This window comes from Prunus dulcis, chromosome 3 (assembly GCF_902201215.1).
Source record: "Prunus dulcis chromosome 3, ALMONDv2, whole genome shotgun sequence".
NCBI lineage: Eukaryota > Viridiplantae > Streptophyta > Magnoliopsida > Rosales > Rosaceae > Prunus > Prunus dulcis.
The window spans coordinates 13,952,300-13,974,596 of record NC_047652.1 but is presented as its reverse complement, the minus strand read 5'-3'; the positions used below and the strand labels follow the sequence as shown (position 1 = coordinate 13,974,596).

Sequence of the window (22,297 nt, the reverse complement as noted above, 5' to 3'; positions counted from 1 at the left end):
TGAAACTGGCGGAAAAACCACCATCGGTCACGACAGATCCTTTCCCTCAACCACAAGTCAACATGGTTAACTTGAATTGGCCAGAACAGAGAGAAACTCAGCCAATGACAGATACTAGTTGTAGCAGNGGCAGAAGGATCATAAGGGAGACCAGCCAGAAACCAAGAGCCNCCATATCAGCTGGGGTAGTCCTTTGTAGCAGGTGCAAGTGTGAAACAGAGCTAGAAGTCGTTCTAGACAAACAGAATCANCCCACGCCTAGTGTCTTTGATAGGATTGGAACCTCACCCCAGGGCAAAGCAAGGCACAGGAGCCATTTCAGGCCTTCACAATACAGCGAAAAGAAGGTAGAACAGCCTAGGAAGGAGACATCAATCGAGGCACCCGGGAATGGAAAGCCCTTGGCAACAATCATAGAGGGCAGGTGGTACTCCGTAGGGAAAAGCGGCAGACCAACCATGGAGTTAACCAGAACTCAGAAAAGGAGGATCCAGAGGCAATACTGCATATATCTCAAGAGCCAGAATAAAACTCAGGTACATATAGAGACCAATTCTTCCAGGAAAGGAAAGAATCCCGAAACAATGCCCCAGGCAGAACAGGAAGCTTGTCACCCAAGAAAGCTACCGGAAGCAGAACCTCCGGCCAGATCTCCTGTCCATCCAGCCTCCTCGTCTGGCAGTCAACCCAACATCTTGCAGGCACAATGGAAATCCGAGCCTACCCCGCAGCAAGGGAAAGATGACCCCACGGAAGGATATGAAGAGGAACAGTTGGACTATGGAACATTTGCAGAAGGACAGAATGAACCCCTCGGAACTGAAGAACAAGATGATTGGACCGAAGAATACGGGGAAGAACTGATGGAATTTGGGGAAGAATTGGATGCTGAAACAGGGGCTTTTGGCGCAGAGTTAGAAGACTTACTACAGAATGACTTGGGAGTTAATATGGTGTTCATCCTGCCAGAAAAATTCAGGGCCGCCGAGGGACAAGGAAGCACCTTGGAAGGAGATGTTTTCTCTCAGGAAAGCTTTGAGTGCAGACTGGCGGAAACAAAGGAGATGCCAGAACAACAGGCAGACAACCCCAGGACAGGCGGAACTGCCAAAAACCCAGCTACGGAGCAGTGTTATTTTCCCAAACCAACCAGAGAAATGGCAAACCATCTCAGGCCTTTATTTATAACAGCAAACCTCGGAGGCATCCCTATTTCCAAAATCATGATAGATGGAGGTGCAGCCATTAATCTACTACCCCACAGAATGCTGAGCAAAATGGGCAGAACAGAGAGGGACTTGATTCCAACACGTTTAACCGTCACCAACTTCGCTGGGGGCATCACGAAAATTCATGGCATCTTAGACGTGGATGTCATAGTTGGAAGCAAGGAATTAAAAATAGCATTCTTTGTGATAGACACTACTTCCACCACTTACAATGCACTACTTGGCAGGGATTGGATTCACTAGAGCCTTTGTGTCCCTTCCACTCTCCACCAGCAGCTAGCACTATGGAATGATGAAGGCCAAATGGAGATTGTAGAGGCCGATCCACGGCCATTCCTACCCTCTGCCATGTGTCTTGAAGCAAGGTATTATCATGACGACCTCGGTCCTTTTACTTTCTTTGGAATCAACCAGAACGGCCGCCCCCATGGTGTCACGGCCCAAAGGCTCATTGAAGAAGGTCTAGCCAATTCCATGGAGGACTGGAATAGACCTTTCTACGCTAAAAACTCTGATGATTAGTCCCAATCAACTGGACAAGGATCGAGCTACAACAATCCGATCCATTACAAAAAGATTGTTGATATACTGGGAAGAAAGGAAGTTTTTTACACAGAATCCAGCCACCAATATGGCAGAATTCCCTCACGAAAGTACGAAGGAGCAAGAAGAGGAAGTTTTGCAGGAAGAAGTATTGGATTTTGCACCAGCAGCATTGGATGACTCCCTGCCAGAAGTGGAGGATCCTCTACAAGAAATAAACTTAGGGACAAAAGAAGATCCAAGACCTACTTTCATCAGCACACTCTTAGAAGAACCACTCAAGTCTGAACTCATCGCACTTTTGCAGAAGTTCGGAGATTGTTTTGCTTGGCACTATCACGAGATGCCAGGACTGGACAGACAGCTAGTAGAGCACAAACTGCCAATCAAAGATGGCTACCTTCCAGTTAAACAGGCTAGGAGAAGAATGTCCATGGACACAGAACTGAAGGTCAAGGAAGAAATAGAAAGGCTGCTCAAGGCAGGGTTCATCAGACCAGCCATCTATGCCGATTGGCTAGCAAATATTGTACATGTCCTCAAAAGAAAAACAGGGGCAGTTAGAATATGTGTGGATTACAGAAATCTGAACGAAGCATCTCCCAAAGACGAATATCCTATGCCAATGGCAGACATGCTAATAGACGGGGCTGCTCATAACCAGATGCTATCTTTCATGGATGGCAACGCAGGTTATAACCAGATCATGATGGCAGAACAAGACATCCACAAGACAGCCTTCATGGGTCCAGGGCATATAGGTGCTTTCGAATATACTGTAATGCCTTTCGGTTTAAGAAACGCGGGTGCTACCTATCAAAGGGCAATGAATTCCATCTTTCATGATATGATAGGACATTCTTTGGAAGTATACATAGATGATGTAGTGATTAAGTCCCCCGAGGAAGGAAACCACATATCAAGTCTAAGGAAGGCATTCCTAAGAATGAGGCAGCACAAGCTAAAAATGAACCCCAAAAAATGTGTTTTTGGAGTTCAGGCAGGAAATTTCTTAGGATTCTTGGTTCACCAAAGAGGCATAGAGATTGACAAGAATAAAGCAAAGTCCATCATGGAAGCCCTACCACCTCGGAACAAAAAGGAACTTCAGAGTCTCCTAGGAAAAATCAATTTTCTAAGGAGATTCATATCCAATTCTGCAGGAAAGATTCAGCCTTTTTCTTCCTTGTTAAAGCTAAAGCAGGAACAAACATTCAAATGGGAAGAACAGCACCAACGGGCATTCCAAGAAATAAAAAATTACCTCTCAAATCCACCAGTTCTGTCCCCACCAAAGAGAGGCAGACCACTCAAGCTCTATGTATCTGCATCAGAAGTATCCATTGGAAGTCTGCTAGTCCAGGACAACAAGGAAGGAAAGGAGCAGGCAGTTTACTATCTAAGCAGAACACTGACAGAAGTAGAGAGAAGGTATTCCGCAATAGAAAGGCTTTGTCTGGCCCTGTATTTTACTGCTGTGAAGCTCAGACATTATATGCTGCCACACACTATCTATATCATCGCCAAGACAGACTTGATCAAATATATGTTGACAAGACCAATGCTGAGAGGCAGAATTGGGAAATGGACTTTGGCTTTGACAGAATTCACCCTTAGGTATGTCCCCCAGAAAGCTGTCAAGGGGCAAGCTGTGGCAGACTTCCTAGCAGATCACCCAGGAGAGGAAATTGAAAACATGGACTCTTTGGACATAGCAAATGCAAATCTACTAACTAGGGCTCATGTTTGCCTTAACAATCCAATCTATTCGATTCATCTTACCCCTTGGAAACTATATTTTGATGGATCAAAGACAGATAAGGCTTCAGGAGCTGGGGCTGTTCTGGAAGAACCTTTGGGGATCAGACATTGCTATTCCTTCCAGTTAGATTTCCAATGCACCAACAACAGGGCCGAGTATGAAGCTTTGATCATAGGGTTGGAAATGTTGGTGGAATTAGGAGTCCAATCCGTGGAAATCCTGGGAGATTCAATGCTCGTCTTAAAACAAATTGCTGGAGAATACAAGTGTCTGAATCCTTCCCTGGCTGTATACCTAGTAGCAGCTAGAAATCTGTTGACAGAATTCAGAGAAGCTACTTGGGAACACATCCCAAGGGAAGAGAACTTTGCAGCCAATGAACTGGCTCAGGTAGCATCAGGCATACAAATGCCCGAAGACTGCGTCCAAAGGATCATCAAGATAGGAAGAAAGAGTCTACCGTCAGTTCTGACCAGAGGAATGGAGATAGAGGTCAATTCTGCCTTGATCACTAAAGACGATTGGAGGGGGCCTATCATGACTTACTTACAGTATCCCACTCTGCCCTCTGAGAGAAGAGTAAGAATCATGGCTACAAACTACCTCATGTGGAATGAAGATTTGGTCCGAAAAAGTAAAGATGAGGTGCTATTAAGGTGCCTCGGAAAGACAGAATATATGAAAGTCATGGGAGAAACCCATGAGGGGATCTGTGGAGCTCACCAAGGAGGGAGAAAGATGTGCTGGTTGATTAGAAGATATGGCTACTTCTGGCCAACCATGCTGAAGGATTGCATCAATTACTCCAAGGGGTGTGAAGCTTGTCAAAGGCACGGCCCAATCCAGCAGGCTCCTTCTGTCCCTATGAATCCAGTGGTAAAACCATGGCCTTTTAGGGGATGGGCAATGGATCTCATTGGCAAAATCTATCCAGCCAGCAGCCAGCAGCATTGTTTTATCATTGTTGCTACGGACTACTTCACCAAATGGGTAGAGGCCAAGCCAATCAAAACCACAACTTCTCAAGAGATCATCACCTTTATAGAAGAGCAGATCATACAAAGATTCGGCATTCCAGAATCAATCACAACTGATAGGGGTTCTTCTTTCATATCCAGGGATATGCTAGATATGGCAGAAACATTCAAGCTCAAACTTCTTCAATCTACCCCTTACTATGCTCAAGCTAATGGACAGGCAGAATCAAGTAATAAGGTGATTATCAATATCATCAGGAAAATGCTGGAGAAAAATCCAAAGCAATGGCATGAAAAGTTATCAGAAACTCTGTGGGCATACAGAACTTCAAAAAGAGAAGCAACTGGCATGACCCCCTATGCTCTGACCTACGGCCACGACGCAATTCTGCCCATGGAAATAGCAGTCCAGTCTCTCAGGATTTCTCACCAACACGGTCTCACAGGAGAAGACTACTCTCAAGCCATGCTACTTGAACTAGAAGAATTGGATGCAAGCAGGATTGACACCCTCAACAAACTCTTAGCAGGAAAACAGGCTGTGTCAAGGGCATACAACAAAAGAGTCAGAAATAAGAGTTTTGAAGAGGGAGAAATAGTCTGGAAGGCAATTCTGCCCCTTGGAGCACACATAGCTGGATATGGAAAATGGTCACCTACATGGGAAGGTCCTTTTGTGATTAACCAGATCCTCGGAATGGGGGCATATAGGTTGCAGGACAGAGATGGAGTTATTCACAATGCCCCAATCAATGGCAAATGGTTAAAGAAATTCTACCCAACCATGTGGGATTCACAAGCTATACAGACAGACCCCGGGATAGAAACAGAATAGGGCTGACCTTTTCTATTTTTGAATTCATTTTGGCTTTAGAGTTATTTTCGTTTTTACTTTCGATGTTTTGTTCCATTTATTACATCAAGAATGATTGAAAATAGTAAAAAATCTGTTTGGAAGGCAAGCAAATTGGAACTTTATTTAAATAGCCACTCTAGCGGCAAATTCGTCCAAATAAACAAAGAAGCAGAATAAAAAAAACTAAAATCCTAACTTTCTAAGGGTTTCCTGCAGGTTCGCCTTCTTGACAGTGAGTTCCTTCTGGAGCAGCACCCCTTGGTGGATCGAGGCTTCTGCAATATCTAAAGCTGGCCTAGAAGCTGCAATCATGCTCTGCACAAGGAAGGTGGCTTTGGTCTTGGAACTCAGTCCAGTCCCAAGCCTGTTCTGCACCTCCCTGCACTCTGCCAGTTGTTTTTGAAGCTCTTCAATCTGCTTCTCCAACTTATCCGCAGTGGCCTTGGCCTCCTTATATCCAGCCACCATCTGGTCCAGTTCTGCCTTCTGCTTAGCAAAATCAGCCAGATTGGCTTCGTGTGTGGCTTTGCAGAACTCAGAGGTCTTGAAAGTAGGTTTGAGGTCCTCATAGCGATCATGCAGATTGAGCACGTCTCTGGCCAGACTTAGGCCCATCTCAAGAATAGGCCTCGGAGCCATATTCTGTCGGTGCAGCAGGTCTAGGTCCTTCATCAGCTGATCCAGAGCCCCAGTATCTTCATCAAAATCCAGCTCAGAGGACTGCCAGATTTTTAACCTCTCCATGGCCTCCTGCACTGCTCTAGGCTTTGCCTTGCTCGGAGGTGAGCTGAGTTTTTCCAGCTTGTCCAGTTGAGCATCCAAGTCCATCGCCTCAAACTCTTCCAGTTCCGGGTCAGCAAAAGAAGCCGTAGCAGATGATCCAGGAAAAGAATAAATAGGCATCTGCAAAAGGAAAACACAAATTAAGACCAGGCAGAAAGTGAAGAATAAGGGGCTTCAGAGTTATGAGAAGCTTACAGCAACGATGGGGGGCTTCAGAGGGCTGGATACAGCGGCCAGAACACCAGTGGCTTTAGGCACCTCCACCTGGGAAGACTGCAATGGTTAGAACAACTGCAACTGTTAGAGAAGGCAGAACAGACAAAACAGCACGAAAACACGAACAAGTTGAGAAGGAAAATTACCACAACCACAGGAGCAGCGGCAGTTGTTCCCACTTCAGCCCCCGGGACCACAACGGTTAATTCTGCCTGATCCACGGGGGCTGATGCAGATGGCTCCATCTGATCCTCAGCCTCTGGAACGGCAGTAGAGTGTTCTGCCTCAGCATCCTCAAAAAGAGCCAGTTCTGAGCTAGTCAGCTCAGCACTCGGGCCTTTTTGTTGCTTCTGCGCCAAGGCAATGCTTTCCGCTATCACCTCAGCAGGAATCTCATCCTACAAAAAGGGGGGGGGGCCAGAACAGAAGGAATAAAGCGAAAGAAAAACTGACGCAAGTTACAGACTAAAACTCACATCATCCTCCGACCCAGCCACCTTCTTCTGGGACACCTCCTCCAGCTCCTGCAGCTCTTTTTCCTGCTCCACCTCCTCAAAAGCTTCTCGCAGCTCGTCATCCGTCCCAGAAGGACTGACCGGGATTGCTGCGGCCTCTTCTGCGGTGAAGTACTCGACTTCGCCCTTCTTCTTAAGCTTTTTTAGCTTAGTAGGAGGGGGAGAAGGACTCCCAGCTGGACAGAACAAAAGCAAGAGATCAGAAAAGAGAAAGCAGAATAAGTTCAGAAAGAACAGTTGGAATGTTCCAAACTCACCAGGAATACCAGCCCCTTTCCTCTTCTTTCTACCAGAAGGAACAGCCTCGACAGGGGTCTGCTCTGCCCCAATATCATCCTCCTCATCAGCGGAAGGGAGCTCCAAATCCCCGGCGGCAATGACGGAAGAGACTGCACCAAACAGGTAAAAATTAGAAGCCAATCCAACAGGAAAAGACAGGAGAAAATCAAAGGGAAGAAAGCTTACCAATCACTTCTCCGGCCTGGACAGACTGTCCACCCACGTTCTTTGTCAGAGAGGGATCTAATAACGGGCGGAATATATGTCAAAAGTCAGCTATCAAGACAAAGCAAACAAACAGACAGAATCAGATGCCTACCTTCTATAGTCTGTGCGTTGATATCCTTGATGGTCTGGATCATATGCGCCCTAGCCTCCCCATCCGCAAAGACTAGCCAGTTCTCCCAGCCATCAAAGAGCACCTTCAGGGCAGTGACAGAGGCGGGCAGATTTTGAAATCTGGCATGCCACCAGGCGTCAAAATCAGGGGAACTACAGGAATTTGGCTCCCACGAGGGATAGAGAGCATCCGTGCTATTGCTAATCTTATTCACTGCACACCGAGCATCCTTGTGCACCTCCAGGTCATCTGCATCTCTCCAGGAAGAGGCCCGGTTACAGCTCCGATATGATTTCAGCGGAATGAGCTGAGGACAGCCAAGCTGCCGTGCACAGAAGTTAGGATGGTAGACTTCTGCCCCCAGATGATAATTTGGAGGTTTGCCCCCACCATGGGGCAGATCTCTAGGCAGAGTAATGCTCAGAAACTTCTTCCTGAAGTCTGTTCTGGCATTTTCTTCTTCTGGATCTCTCTCGAAAAGCCGAAATCCAGCCTGGAACCAAGGATAGGTCCTTCTGATCACCACTTGCCACTGAGCAGCCGACCTCTTGGTGCAATGCCTGAAAAGCATCAGATACTCCTCAAGAGAGCGCTTGGGCACTTCTGCCGATATCAAGGGAAGGGCCAGAACTTGATTTTCGGGCAGAACTACATCTGGGAACCTTAACTCTGGGAAGTAGACCTGCAGCCAGATCTGAATCATCCAAAAGGCACCAGGAGCTGACAAATTCAGTGGATTCTCCAGGGTGGCAGTATGCAGATTCTTGAAAAGATGAGCCAGAACTGTTGGCCCAAGCCCCACATCAGTATGGTTGTGAAGCGCTTCTGCCAGATGCCTATATTCAAGCAGAACTGCCGAGGAGCGATTAGGGAAGACGAATCGGTTCAGCCAATACAGAAGGAACAACATATGCTGCTGATCCTTGTCCTTCTCAGCGCTAAATTTCTTCAGATAATTGGAGAAAGAGCAGTTCTGGTTGATCGTGGCTGGAGAGATAGTGAAAGGGGTAGCCACTTTTTCCTGGTTCTTTCGCCTGTGATAATCTCCTACAGCATCAACGGGCCTGCCATGGGGCCTAAACCCAAAAATCTGAGCCATATCCAGCAAAGTAGGAGCCATGGGACCCACACGGAAATCAAATGTGTTACTGGCAGAATTCCAGAAGCACAAAGCAGCAGCAAGCAGGTTCTCATCCCTGTTGATCGATTGCTTGGACAAAAGAACGGCGTCATAGATCCCAGCTCTTCTCCAATGACCCCCATACCTCGGGAGAAGTCTGTCAATCCAGTCTGCCCATTTGACCGGACTGTTCCTCACCTCGCTGGATGGGAAGGATCGGCTCAAATGCTTACTAACCCAAGAATGAGAAGCTAGGGCAGAAGTGCTCTCAAAACACAAAGGGGCCTCAGCATCTTTTCTTAGCAGTTCTGCCACCTCAGTCGGAACAGGGCCAAACCAGTGAGGCCCCAGCACCAGGGTATTCTCAAACAAGTGAAGAACGTTCTCATCCAGATTCTTTTGGGCGAAAGGATGAAGTTTGCTCCTAACTTCTATCGCGTGGGCATCAATCCCGCTCCCAGTGATGTAATCAGGAGGAATTGAGGCCGAAGAGGATGGGGCACGGGACCTTGGGGAAGACATTTCAAAATTCGAAAGAAGGGGAGCAGAGAGAGGAAAAATGGAGAGAGTTCGAAGGAAACGATGGGAAATCCCGAAAGAAAGGCTCAGGGAAAGACGAAGTCGAAAGAGGCAGGTTTTTTCAGAAATGGCGAAACTGAGCTTTGTTTTAAAAGAAAGTCTCGAAACGTAGGAGGAAGAAGAAGAGACGGCTCCTGGTGATTATTAGCTAGCTAGTAACTAGCTAATAAAATAGCCGTTTTTTCTCTCCCACGAACTCCAGACAATTATGAGCGGACGTGATAGCGGAAAAGACTGGCGCGCAAATTCGTGGCAAAAAACACTAAGTCTAAAAAAACCGCTCCAGGAAAAACGGTTCAGACTTAGTGGGGGCATTGTTTGGGCCTAAATTTGGCACACCCAAGAGAAATCCAAGAAGAAGGCCCGTGGTAAGAAACACATACCCAAAACCCAAAAGGCCCAAAGCATGGAAAGCCGACATTTGGGCTTTAAAAGATCAGCCCACAGAATTTGTTTGGATTCAAACCCAAGAAACTAAACAAATATATCTCCCACGTGGCTACCTCAGCTATTGAGAGGGTCAACATTTTCAACTAGAGTTTTTGTGGGAAGAGACGTCTCCGGGAAACTGCCGACAGGAAATCAAGAAGCCCACCTATTTTCAGAGATTTGTTTTGCCCCGAAAACAATAATCCATCTTTTAAAAGGATTCACAGGCCATGCCTTCTCAATTAGAACAGGAAATAAGGAATTATTCAGAAAGTACAGAAGAAAACCAAACCGCCATGGAAAGCACACACAAGCGTTGGCGTTGGTTGAAACAAAAAAAAGCAGTCACCCAGGGAACTAGGGAAGGGATCACTGGAGACTATTGAGAACTTGTCTGCCACGGTTGATAAAGATCTTTTCTAAAAAAAAAATCTTTTGCCGCCCATTTAAAAAATTAGAAAACACCTCCAAAAGAGGATGTCTTATAAAAACAGAAGCAGGCAAGGAAAAAAAAAGGACAATCAACTCATCAATCAAAAACACAACACCAAGAAAAAGCCAAGAGCTCACTTGAATTCCAAAATTCAGACCTAGAAGACAAGTCTTCTAGAACGAGACACCTCGTTACAAATTTGGTTCAGCAAAAGCCAAGACAAGCAGAGTTTGAGTTTTCACAGACGTGGAGACCCCAGAAAACTCAGAACGAGTCTTATTCAAGCAGAACAACTCTCGCAGTACGATCCTTAGCTCATCAGACCATCGAGAATAGCCACTTCTGTCCCTTTCAAGCAGGAGGAATTGCAGTTCTGCCTATCCAAAAGGCCTCACAAAGCGTGAAGAAAACGTAAAGCTCTGCCAAAATCCAACTTTGGTATCGATTTGCAGGTCAACCTAGCATTTGAAGTCACAAAGCAGTGCGGACCAATCCAGATATGTCCAGCCCAGCCTACAGCAGAGTCTTCCATTCAAGCGGAAACGAAGTTCCGACAGTCCTTTAACTTGTCTAGAGTTAAATATGTGTATTTATTATCTCGCAAAAGGCAGCTCTGCCTAAAAACAGTCCACTTCTATCAAACACTTCTGGCCAGAACAGCCGTTTCCTTTATATACTGAGATAAATTATGAAAGTCCTTACCAGTCTAAGGCTTGGGGCGCAAGTTATCTATTCTAAAAAAAAGTCTGCTAGAATTCACGTTGCTAGCAGTGGCACGCTCGCACACCAAAGAAAGCTGACTCGCTTGACCAGTACATGGTCTTCAAGCCAGTGGGGAACTTCGCCCTTCCATCACAGGAGCTAAACGCGAAAACGGGTGAACAGAACATGATTAGTACAGTAATAGTTTTATAAATCTGTGCTGCTTATTTACCAGTTATAGAAACAGAGTTTGAGATTGGAATCAGTTGAAATAGCAGCACAATTTGAGATTTCAGTTATTAATGAGATTTTCTTTTTCTAAAGGAATTTATTTTAAACCCACCTCGTACCCATTTTCTTTGGTGATTACCCAGAGTTGGGCCGATGTCTACGGACATCCGGCCCGATTTCAGTTTATGTCAGTGCACTCGACTTTGCCTGACGAGTTTCGGGGACGCTCGGACCGTGAGTGGCAGGATTTGCGGCTCGGCAGACTTGGTGTCCCGAGACCTGTCAGGATTGCGGCTCGGCTGACTCTGTGTCCCCGAGACCTGCCAGGATTGCGGATCAGGCTGACTACGGTCCCCTGCATCCTGCCAGAGCGACTCGAGCTGGCTTGGTGTCATCGAGGAATCTGCCGGCGGGACAGGCTGATCATAGTCCCCTGATTTCGCCAGTTTGCAGCTCGGGTAGACTGCGTGGCGCCCGAGACCTGCCAGGGAATTGACGGATATGACAGGGGTACAAATAGGTGGTATTTTCAAAGGATTTTGAGTTTTCTTTTATTCAAGGATGATTTTCAGCCATTTTATATTGGTTTCTCAGTAATTGCACATTTATATTTTTGTATTTTTATTCAGTTATGCTAGTTCTTTGATTTCTCCAGGCAGTGATATTTTTATATATCTGATCGATTATGTAAGTTTATGCATCAGCATACTGATTCATGCTTATAGAATCTTTTATATTGAGATATAGTTAAATTATTGATATATATATATATATATATCCTTAGTTATTTCAAAACGGGGGTATTATATTCTGACTTGTTTTTAAGAACTTCATTTTTGTCCACTCACAGTTTAAAACTTGTTTTTCGCCCCCAGGTCGTAGAAGTGCACAAGATCCACCACGGGCCACTCATAGCATCCGCGCTTCAAAGTCAGGTAGAGTTTAGTAGAAAATCCCTGAAACCTTGGAATTTAGAAAATTGCTCTGATATCGAGTTTTAGTGGAAAAACTGAAACTGGCGATTATTGGTTTACCCTATTCTGGCAGTTGGTGTGGTTTTGTTGAATGTTTGACAGGTGGAAAATTTTGGGATTGGTCAAGATACAGGGGAGACTTTGCCGAATTTTCGGCAGAAGTCTAACGGAATTTTAAAGAAGAGTTGAAGCAAGAAGGGTAAAAAGGTCCCTTGTGCCCGACATTCGCCAGGTGTCGGATACGCACGGGACTTGGCTCGAATTCCAAAGTGGAAATTGGGTCGGGTCCTGTCAGAATGGATGTGAAAAAGTTGGTCCAACATACGGAGCCTGTTTAGTCTGTTTAATAGGATCACTTTCAATTATGTTTGTTGATCATATATTCATTTTAATCAAAAAAAATTTAAAATTTAATATGTATTTGTTTTATGCTAAAGTTTATTGAAAATTTGCCAATGAAGCTATGAATTATTATGACTTATATGATTTAATGTATACTTTTATTTCTACAAAAAAAAAATTACAAATTATAAGTAAAATAAGATCATTATATTTTACGCTAAAAGTTTTAGCTAGTCCACTCGTAAAAAAATTCATTCCACAAACTAAACTCCTAACAAGAAACTAGTGGCTCAGTGAAATATTTGAATAATTTTTAGGCAAAACCCATGCAAAATTTGATAGAGAAACCCAACTTCCCCTAAACGCCAACTATGTTTTCACTCTACAACACTTATGGCTATATTCAATTGAGATTTTAAAATGTTTTTAAAGAAGTTTAAAAATTCATGTGTATTCAATTCAATCATGATTTTATAGAAGTCCATAAAAATATGGATTCATTCAGTTAAGACTACATAAAAGTTTGGGTGTATTCAAAAACTCATTTGATTTTAAAGGAGATATAAAAAGTTGTGGATTTCATTTATTTTTAGAATAATTTTAGGCCATAACAAATATTTGCTTCCTCCTAGAAAATTTGATAGATATGTTATTTTTATTCTCAATATTTAATTTCATCACTTCTACTACCACCTTGTCATGGGGACCACCATTGTTACCGTCGTAGCCACATCCACCACCACTATCGCCGCAACCCCCACCACCACTGTAGCCACCCAAGGGCGGTCTTATGTTCTAGAGGCCTTAGGCAAACAACTTAATTGAGGCCCTTTTACCCTCTACGAATATTTATGTGATTTTTTTTTTGGTTAACTAAAAAAATAAAAATATATGAACTCAAATTCACAAATGTAACTTACAAAACAACTTTATAAAATGCATCAACAAATTACTTAAATATCATTCGTCTTACATTTTTTGATGCAAAAGTATCAATTAATTTTACATATAATCGAGTTGACAATTCCTTTGGCAATTTTTGCATTGACATCGAATATATCATTCCCCTTGTAATTTTTTATTTTATTTTATAATAATAGAGAGGATTAAGCGAGATTAGCTAATCAGTGAAGGTCATAGGATGCAAGCATCCACCCTCAATCCCAAAGGAGAACAAACCTACACTTTCGGGAGCCCCCAGCCCATCCCCTATATTATTACTGAAAAAGGGAGAAAAAAATAATACACCGGGGACAAAGAGCCAAAAAGCCAGCAAAAAAAAATACAATAGACACAAGTGTTAATAAAGAAGAAAATAACCAAACTAGCAAAACCTATAATTAGGTCGAGAAGAAAAGGTTTAGTTCCCTAATTTATTCATCACAGTTGATGATGCACTCGAAATGGAGATTAGGTTATGATGCAAACCTAGGAAGGAAAGGATGCTAGTTCTCTATTCCTGGGGTGGCCGATTTTGGCTAGGTGGGAGGAGCAAGGTGATATTCTAACTCCTCTCTTTAAACTAGCTCAAAAACCCTAATTTTCTCAAGTGAAAAAGTTCACTTATATTGACCCACAAGAGGGAGACCAAGGTAAAACTGGCCATGGGGTGTTATTTGTGCTTGTTGGGCTCAAATGGTCATCCTACTATGCTCACATAACTCAATTAGCCCATTGGATCCAAGCCCAAAGACCCTTGAACCCAATTTCATAGTTTAGGTCCAAACTACCCTTTTCCCGCATTCTCTTAATTAATTCAATCTTTATTAAATTAATAAGTCTATGCACATCATATTTATTTCCTTTAATCTAACCTCATTGGTGTGCGATCCATTATGTTCTAATCAGCAATGTAGTGAGCGATCCAAAACTCTTTGTTGATTGATTGTAAATTAAAACTCCCTTTTAATTCTCCCTTTAAGAGAACTAGATTATATTTTGTTCTCAGGTCTTCCATAAACCGTGTGACGTCTAGCAACATGTCACGGTTGCCCAAGCCAATATAGAATGAGGTTGTGAACATATTCAGTTGAAATTACCTTGCATTACGGTCATGCTCTTAATCAATGCTCTTGATCATGCTAATTGGGGCATGAAATTCATGTCAAGCCCTTAGCACGATCAATTGCTTCGTTTGATTCATTGGAGTGTGATTATAATCTCTATTATTGATCTAGCTCGTTGTTTTGGCCAAAGACTTTTCGAGTCACATCTTCTTAGCATTCTCCTTTTTTACTGAAGGTAGAGATCCCTTGTTGTACACTCACATGTCTCCATGAATTGATCATGAACCCTAGTCATTTATTTGGGTTATGCTCAATGGAACACAACGCTTCAACATCGCTAAGGGCCTATGATGCTTTCATGAGACAACTCGAGATGCCTCAGGTCAAGGACTAATTTGCACTATTCCAACTTGAGAGATCCTGATTGACATGTAAGTAAAACTTCCATTCAAGTTCTCTCTGTTGATCGCGTTCAGTGAATTCATTCTCTAACGAACACCCATACACTTATGTTAGTGTCTTCACACGAATGACTCGAGACTAGTCATCCTCCTGATTGAGCAGATACAGTGCACGATGGTCTTTGTGGATTATCAATGTCTAGTTGATTATCCTATGACCATGAATAGTTTAGGATGTGGACATGGTATAGAAAGGTCTCACGAACTTAACTTCTTTAAGTTACTTTCTACGTTCACGATCCATGGACTTGTTGGTTAACTAAATAACTAAGATAATTACTCAAAACAGCATAATGCCCTTAATTAATTAGGTGAAATATCCTTAGAGTTTACATCTCATGATTGGCTCTAGGGCATATTTCTACACTCACAGTGTTTGTCTGCTCGCTATATAATCAACTTAAATCAATCAAACCCACCATACAATGCATTTCCTTCCAATTTTGTGATAAAATGATAGATAATTGACTAAATAAACATCATCTAAAGTTTCAATAAAAATTTCCAAAATTTTCTTACAATTTTGGTGGTTTTTATTCAATTTTTACTGATATCGATAATTTCCATATATTTCAATGTTTTTGGACCCTCGATATTTTTTCTCCTAGTCAAATGGCTAGAAAGGGAATTATTTAATAATTAGATAATTACCTAGAAAATAAAGGATAATTCATGCCATTTATTGCCCACAAGGGCAAATCAATTGGATAATTTATTCTAAAAGATTACGATCTAATCTTCATGATAATGTGACCTAATGGACTTTGATCTCTTCATCTAGAGCAAAAGCAGTATAAAAGGAAGAAGATAGCTCGCGATGACAAAGGAAACAACTTTTCAATAATCAACTCGATATTAAGAGAATATGATCACTCACTCATACTGAACCAAAGCCTTCAAAGAGCTCTTCTAGAAGGCTTATCATCAGCAATGGCTAGAGCCTCCATATGTCTTGGATTACTTTTTCTTCCTCTCTTTAGCCTACACCAGTAGCATTCCAGAGAATTTCAAGATATATATATACTAATACCATTGTATTCAGAAAAGATTGAGGTCGATATACAAGTGAGTGGTATAATGTAGGACTTAATAAATATTCATCGTGTTGCATGCTTAGTTAGAGTTCCATAAATTTTCTATCTTTGCTAGAGAAACAGTTGATAGAAAGAGTTGATTAAGATCAATCCACGTGGCTTGATCACCTCTATGAGTTTCTGTATGAAATTATTGTGTCCGTGTGTTCTCATTATTTTCAAAAGAATTTAAGGATGAGTTATTTACACTAACACTCCCTGAAGTTTTTCGTGTTTTTCCATAACTCCTTAAGGTTATAGAAATTACACAAATACCCCCTCATGCATTCCAAAATCCAAGAAACCCTAAAATTGGATGTAACATGACTTATGAAAATACTAAAATACCCTTTATAATATTAGAATATTGTTTGGATTCAGTTGCACCTTAATTTCTATACATTTTTATAATAAAATTAAAAAAATAAAAAAAAACAAAAAAAAAACTCCTACCCATCAAACGCATCGTAAGAATAAAAAGATCGACTACCAGACGTCTTGAGAGCCTACAAATGAATACATTCACTTATCTACTAGGTTCAAACTCTAGAGATGTACAAACTCGAGAAATTATAGAATATTATCGTAGACAAATATGCTACAATATATATTAGTTAAACTAAAATACGCATATGGGGGAAAAATACACAGGTTTTAGGAGATGTGCGACCAAATATTAGAGGTCGTTTGTCTCACTTCAATATTATATATTGACTCCAGTATATCCTATATACAAAACATATTATTTTGTACCTTTTTAAACACACATTTATCTACCTGCCTGCTGCACTTTCCTTTTTTTTTTTTTCTGGACCACGCACGGCACTCCATGTTAAATGTTTGATAGTTTGTTTTGCTCATAGGACCTTCATGGACCACGAAAGAAACATCCCCCAGACAAACCATTTAGTATTATAATTTATATAATTACTACCGAAAATGTGTCTCGTTTCTGGTACTAGTCAATCATTGCCCATTTTATTAAGCTAGAGTCTCTTTGAAATAGTTTTGTTAAGAAGCATTTTTATTCATAAGCGAATTTTTAAAAAGCGCTTTTATTAGAAGCATGTTAAAAAAATTTACACTTGGAAGTGCTTCCTAAAATAGCACATGGCCAGTTTGACATTGCTATGCTGTGAAAATAATCGCTGTCAAATTTGCTGTGAGAGAAATCAGCTGTGAGATCAAGCAGTTTGACGTTTAGTAAACTTTTTGTTAAAAGTGTTGTTGGCACTGATTCCCACATAATCAGAAAATGATTGCCACATAATCATTAAACCCAGCGCCTCTTCGAAACTGATTCTTGCATAATCAGAAAATGAAAGCACCTCATTAGTTGCTTTCCATTTTAGCTTTCTCTCACATCAATTTTTAACAATAAGTGATTTTCTCATAGTTTACCAAACAGGTTGGATTTTCCAAATTTTTTTAAAAATCACTTATTACCCTAAATAAGTAATGCCAAACTGGTACTAAGTGCTTCTCCAGAAAACACTTTTAATACCCATACAACTTTTAAGTGTTTTCTATGAAACGAGAAAATAAAAATACATGTTGTTAATTTCATATGTCCAAGATGCTTTGTCGATCAACCAACTATTATTTACATCACCCAGTCGTTCTTTATATATTTATAACAAAAAAACATTATTGGCTAATAACACACAGCCAACTTATAAATTAAAATGTCCAATGTTAATACATATCCAAAATACATAACCCCAAAAGTCAGATCAAACTAGTTGTCTGTGGCTCTTTGCTACTTTGACCTCTAGGTTAACTTATCCCTATTAGATAATGTCCTTAAACACTTCCCAAACGTTGCTCATGGCTGCCGTACGCAGTTAATAAATTCGTCATTGATCATTGGAAACTTGACAACAGTGCATGCCTAATCCAGCCAGAGCTGGCCACTCGTCAGTATCTGTTGACCGCCGAATTATAACCAGCTATTCTGTCAAAAAAAAAAAAAATAAATAAAAAAAGAAGAAGGAAAAACCAGCTATAAAAATATACATAAGAAAACAAGCCATATGCAGAATAGGCAAGCAAAGTTGGCTTTACAGAACGTATCTGTACTTTCCCACCCTACATTACATTCTTCTGGGTAGAGAAGCCTAAACTCTCTAGGGACCCTTTTCTCTATCTCTTTTTTCTTTTCTTTCTTTCTTTCTTCTTTTTGTTTTGCTTTTCGATTTGTTTTGTTTTCGAAATTACAGTGATCAATATTGGAAGAAATCTCACATTCAGATCATAAGCAGAAATATACAAAGAAACATGGCCAAGGCTTCTTCTTTGTGTTCTCTTCATGTACTACAGCCATCTATCCGGAGCAGTTGCAGTCGTCGTCATCATGTCATGCAAGTAAGAGCTCAGAGCTTAGATGAAGGTAACTCTCAATCCCTAGTTTTGTTATTTCGAAATATCTGAATTCATTGCCTTATTAAAAAAAAAAAAAAAAAAAACTAAATGTCATCGTCTTTGCAGTTTCCTTCTGCAATGTTAGTGGCAACTACTTTTAGCAAATCTAAACAAGAACATATCAAAATATTCATCTATTCATCCTTTATTATTTATTTATTTTGGATGAATGCACAGCATATACGAAAGTCTAGCTTCTAACGCTCATAAAAAGTATCGTGATTACACTATGTATTTTTCTCCTTACATTATAAATTCAACTAATTTAATTTGTTATTATATGTTTTGTATATATTATTTTTTTTTGGGATGGAGATTTATACAAATATTGATTGGGTTTAGGGTTTAAGATGGGATATCAAACCTCTACCCACGTGAGTGGCAAGAGTGACTGAGATTTTAGAAGCTCTGTGCAAAATGATGAGTAATGGTGCCTCTTAAAACATAGTCCTTAACCAAATAAAAAAATAAAAAATTGGACCATATGTATTGATAGCAAATTTACAACTTAAACTTAGCGAAAGACAGTCACATCAAATAAAAAATCATATAATAAATATTAGGTTAATGAATTTTCTTGGATTAATAACTATACTATCAAAATTTAAAATATAATATTACATCCTTAATTATTCATGTGAATATTGGCAGCCTTGCCTTTTTTGGTTTCAACCCAAAAGACAAGGGCAAGGGCAGTTACTATTCATTTTATTTTATTTTTTATTTTTTATACTTAAACCATTAATTTTGATAAATTTTTCGAATAAGATTTTCGGTTGCCAAGTGTCACTATTTATTATAAAATTCTCACCTAAAAATTTAGATAACATTTTCAGATAAAATTTTCGGATAAGATTTTTGGTTGCCATGTGTTCATATTTTATTATAAATTTCACATCTCACTCATCATACAATTGAAATACCTACTCACTCATTATACAATTGAAATACTCCCGGTCCTCATAGTCCGACACAATCGAGTACAAGGACGACTCAATCATTGGCGGAGGCAGTTTCACCGGATCACGACGTGGGGGAGTATTTTCCTTCGGAGGACGTAATAGTGTCATTATTTCCGACACAGAATGCACCACTAGAACCGACTACGGGCATTGTTCACTTGAGGAGCCGTGTGTAATGGTTTTTCAATTTTTTGTTTTGCCTTGAATAATCTATTAAAAAAATGAAATTGGAAATGCAAGAAATATATTTTTAAAAATGACATTAAATTGAACAAAAAGGCAATTAAATTTTTTTTTTTACCTCATCCCCAAGATTTTGACCTCTTCGAATGTTTGTCCACGACTCTCCGGCTTCAAAGGAAGAGGCCATTTGTATTTTTGCACAAATGGAAATTTTCAAGTAGAAAATTTGGTGTGGAAAGTGAAAAATATTGGAAGGAGATGAATTTGTATGAAGATTTGGTGTGGAAAGTGAATAAAATTGTGAGGTATATTTATAGGGAAAATTTCCAGAATTTTTTGGTATGTTTTTTTATAAAAAAATTTGAATTTTTTTTGCAATTTTTTAGCCAAAAAAATCACAGCCGTTGGATTTCTAGAAAAAATTTCAATCAAATCGTCCGAGAAGCGCCGCTTGACTTCTTCCTGTTGGTGTCTGTCAGCGGTTGAAATCAAACTTTTTTTTACCATTGACGCGTGACGTCACGGCTGACGTCAGCGCCTTCGGGCAAGAGCCCAATCCAAATTTGTCCATGGGCTTGCCCAGGCTGGTGGGTCCGATGCCTTGCCCAGGCTCGGTTTTGCTCGCTGGAGGTGGAAATCGGGCTTGGGGGAGGCCTTTTGCTAGGGCCAGGCCCCTGCGCTGCACTTGCTCTAAGAACTGCCTCTGATAAGTGGAGGTAGAAGAGCTCAACCAATTGAGCTACACCCCACTTGCGATATATATTCTTCGCCAAAATGATCAAGGAATAGTTTAGATGCAATTTCTAGTACTTTTAGAAACTCTCCGAACACATTAAAAATACTTATGTATTTAGTTTATTTATTTTGTCGATGTATAGACTAAAGTTATAGCTTCCAATGTGTTTGTAAAATATTATATATCGTGACTATATATATGTTTATATTTCTGTTTCTATTTATCAGGTAGATCGAGGAATATTGTAGATGCAAATTTGAGTGTTCTAAGAGAGAAGATAGAAGTAATTAAGATGAGGGAGAGACTTGAGAAATGTTGCAATAATAAGCACCAACAATATGGTTGGAATTATGCAGCGGGTTATAATTACAAACTCAGAAGAGCAAGGGAGGTATCAACGTTCTTCGAGCTCATGCGATTGGTTTGTGTGACTGTTGGTGCCACTTGTTTTACTGCTACTCTCTGCCTTGTCCTTGTTTCGCTCGTGGTAAATTTGAATCAATAATGATAAATATAAATATCTTTGTAAAAAAAAAAAAAAGATGTACATCTCTCTAGCCCACTTATTGGACTATTTTTTATTTGTCAGTTGTCGTTCATGAGATTTGAACTTAGAATATCAAATATGCACTTTCTTTTTTTTGGGATTCAGCGTGTTTTGTAATTTGCAAGAATGGATATGCTTCCCACTATGCACTTGAGTTTAAATCATCTCCACATAGTTTAGATTAAATTAAAGTAGAATATCATTTGTATTAAAAAATTTAAAATTAAAAAAAAAAAAACAAAAAACAAACTTCACCAACTTTGGATCTTTGATTTCGCCATCCGCGTCAATCCATTCTTCTCACATACACAAACTCTGATATGGAAAAAGAATGACAGAAGAAGAAAAATACGCAATCAGGAAGACATCGGTTCTTACAAGAAGTAAAAGAATACCAAACTATATTTGGGCAATTATATCCAAATCATAATCTCATAAACAAAAAAACCCAATATGAATTACAAGTTTCAATCTCTCTTGATGAAATATTTTGGTTGCAAAGTTCTAGACTCTAAACATATACTTGTTCAAACTTGTAAGACCTCAAGTTTTAGTCGCTCTTGAGTAAACATTTTGGTACACATGAACACTAACTACTAAGACCTCAAATAACATCAACAACCAATTTATTTGTTGCCTATTTGTTTGAGCAAAATTCCGCACAAGTAATATTCGCGGGTTGATTCCTCAACCTTCGATCTTACTTCTCTCTCTTCTTTGATCCCTGTGAAATAAATAGGAGTAAATAGACCACACTCGCGAGGGTGTTGGCCAAAGGCCCTCCGATGCCTAAGTTAGTGCAATTGGATCGTGATAAAGATACAACAATAGCTAAAGTGGATGGAGTTTTCTCTCACGGGGAGAGTCGAGTGGCCAGAGCCATGTGTGGTGGCACTTAGCCTTGTGAGGAGAGAGAGAGAGAGAGAGAGAGAGAGAGAGAGAGAGAGAGAGAGAGAGAAGTGAGTGAGTGAGAATGTGTGTGTGTGTGTGGCGTTTGTGTGTGTGTGGCGTTTGTGTGTATGTGTGGCGTTTTTCTAGGGTTTTAAAATTACCTTAAATGTCTTGTGTAGCTATGTATTTATATTCTCCTTGTGTGCTAGGATTTTGGGAGAATATTCCTTATTTGGTTAGGATTATTCTTCCTCAAAAAAATGATAGGAATTACTCCAAAAGATTTTGTGGAAATTGGTTCCTTGATTTAGGGAGATATTCCTATCTTAAATCAATGATAATTTCCCTAATTAATTAGTTTGATATAAGGAATATTCCTTTTCCATGTGTCGTCTTCTTATTGATCGGTGAAATATATATTCCTGCAAATGGCCCCCAGCTTTTGCATGGCACTTGTGAAGAATGGAGGAGATGAGAAATATTTATCAGGCTCTTCAACTACATCTGAAATTTTATCTTTTGAGTTGGGCTCCTAATTGGAGTACACTTTTGACTTCTTCTTGGAGTTAGGCTCGCAATGGGAATAGGCTTGTGATTCCTTCTTGATCCAAGATGCCCAACCTTTATAAATACAAAGCTTATCTTCACTCATCTTCAAATTGCAAACTTGTCATCCTCTACTTTCTAACTTGTGAGGGAGATTTTGA

At 40.5% G+C, this 22,297-nt stretch overlaps 2 protein-coding genes across 2 annotated transcripts; both read left to right on the top strand.

The window, feature by feature from the left end:
- Nucleotides 1-4,314: 4,314 nt before the first annotated feature.
- On the top strand, nucleotides 4,315-5,346 carry LOC117621812 (uncharacterized protein K02A2.6-like). Its single transcript, XM_034352356.1, has one exon. The coding sequence runs from the start codon at nucleotides 4,315-4,317 to the stop codon at nucleotides 5,344-5,346; it is 1,032 nt and encodes a 343-aa protein (XP_034208247.1).
- A 12,553-nt stretch (nucleotides 5,347-17,899) lies between these two features.
- On the top strand, nucleotides 17,900-20,799 carry LOC117622703. The gene is made up of 2 exons (XM_034353467.1): nucleotides 17,900-18,239; nucleotides 20,380-20,799. Exons 1-2 carry the CDS (start codon nucleotides 18,128-18,130, stop codon nucleotides 20,655-20,657), a joined length of 390 nt encoding a protein of 129 aa, XP_034209358.1. The 5' UTR covers nucleotides 17,900-18,127; the 3' UTR covers nucleotides 20,658-20,799.
- Nucleotides 20,800-22,297: the final 1,498 nt, after the last annotated feature.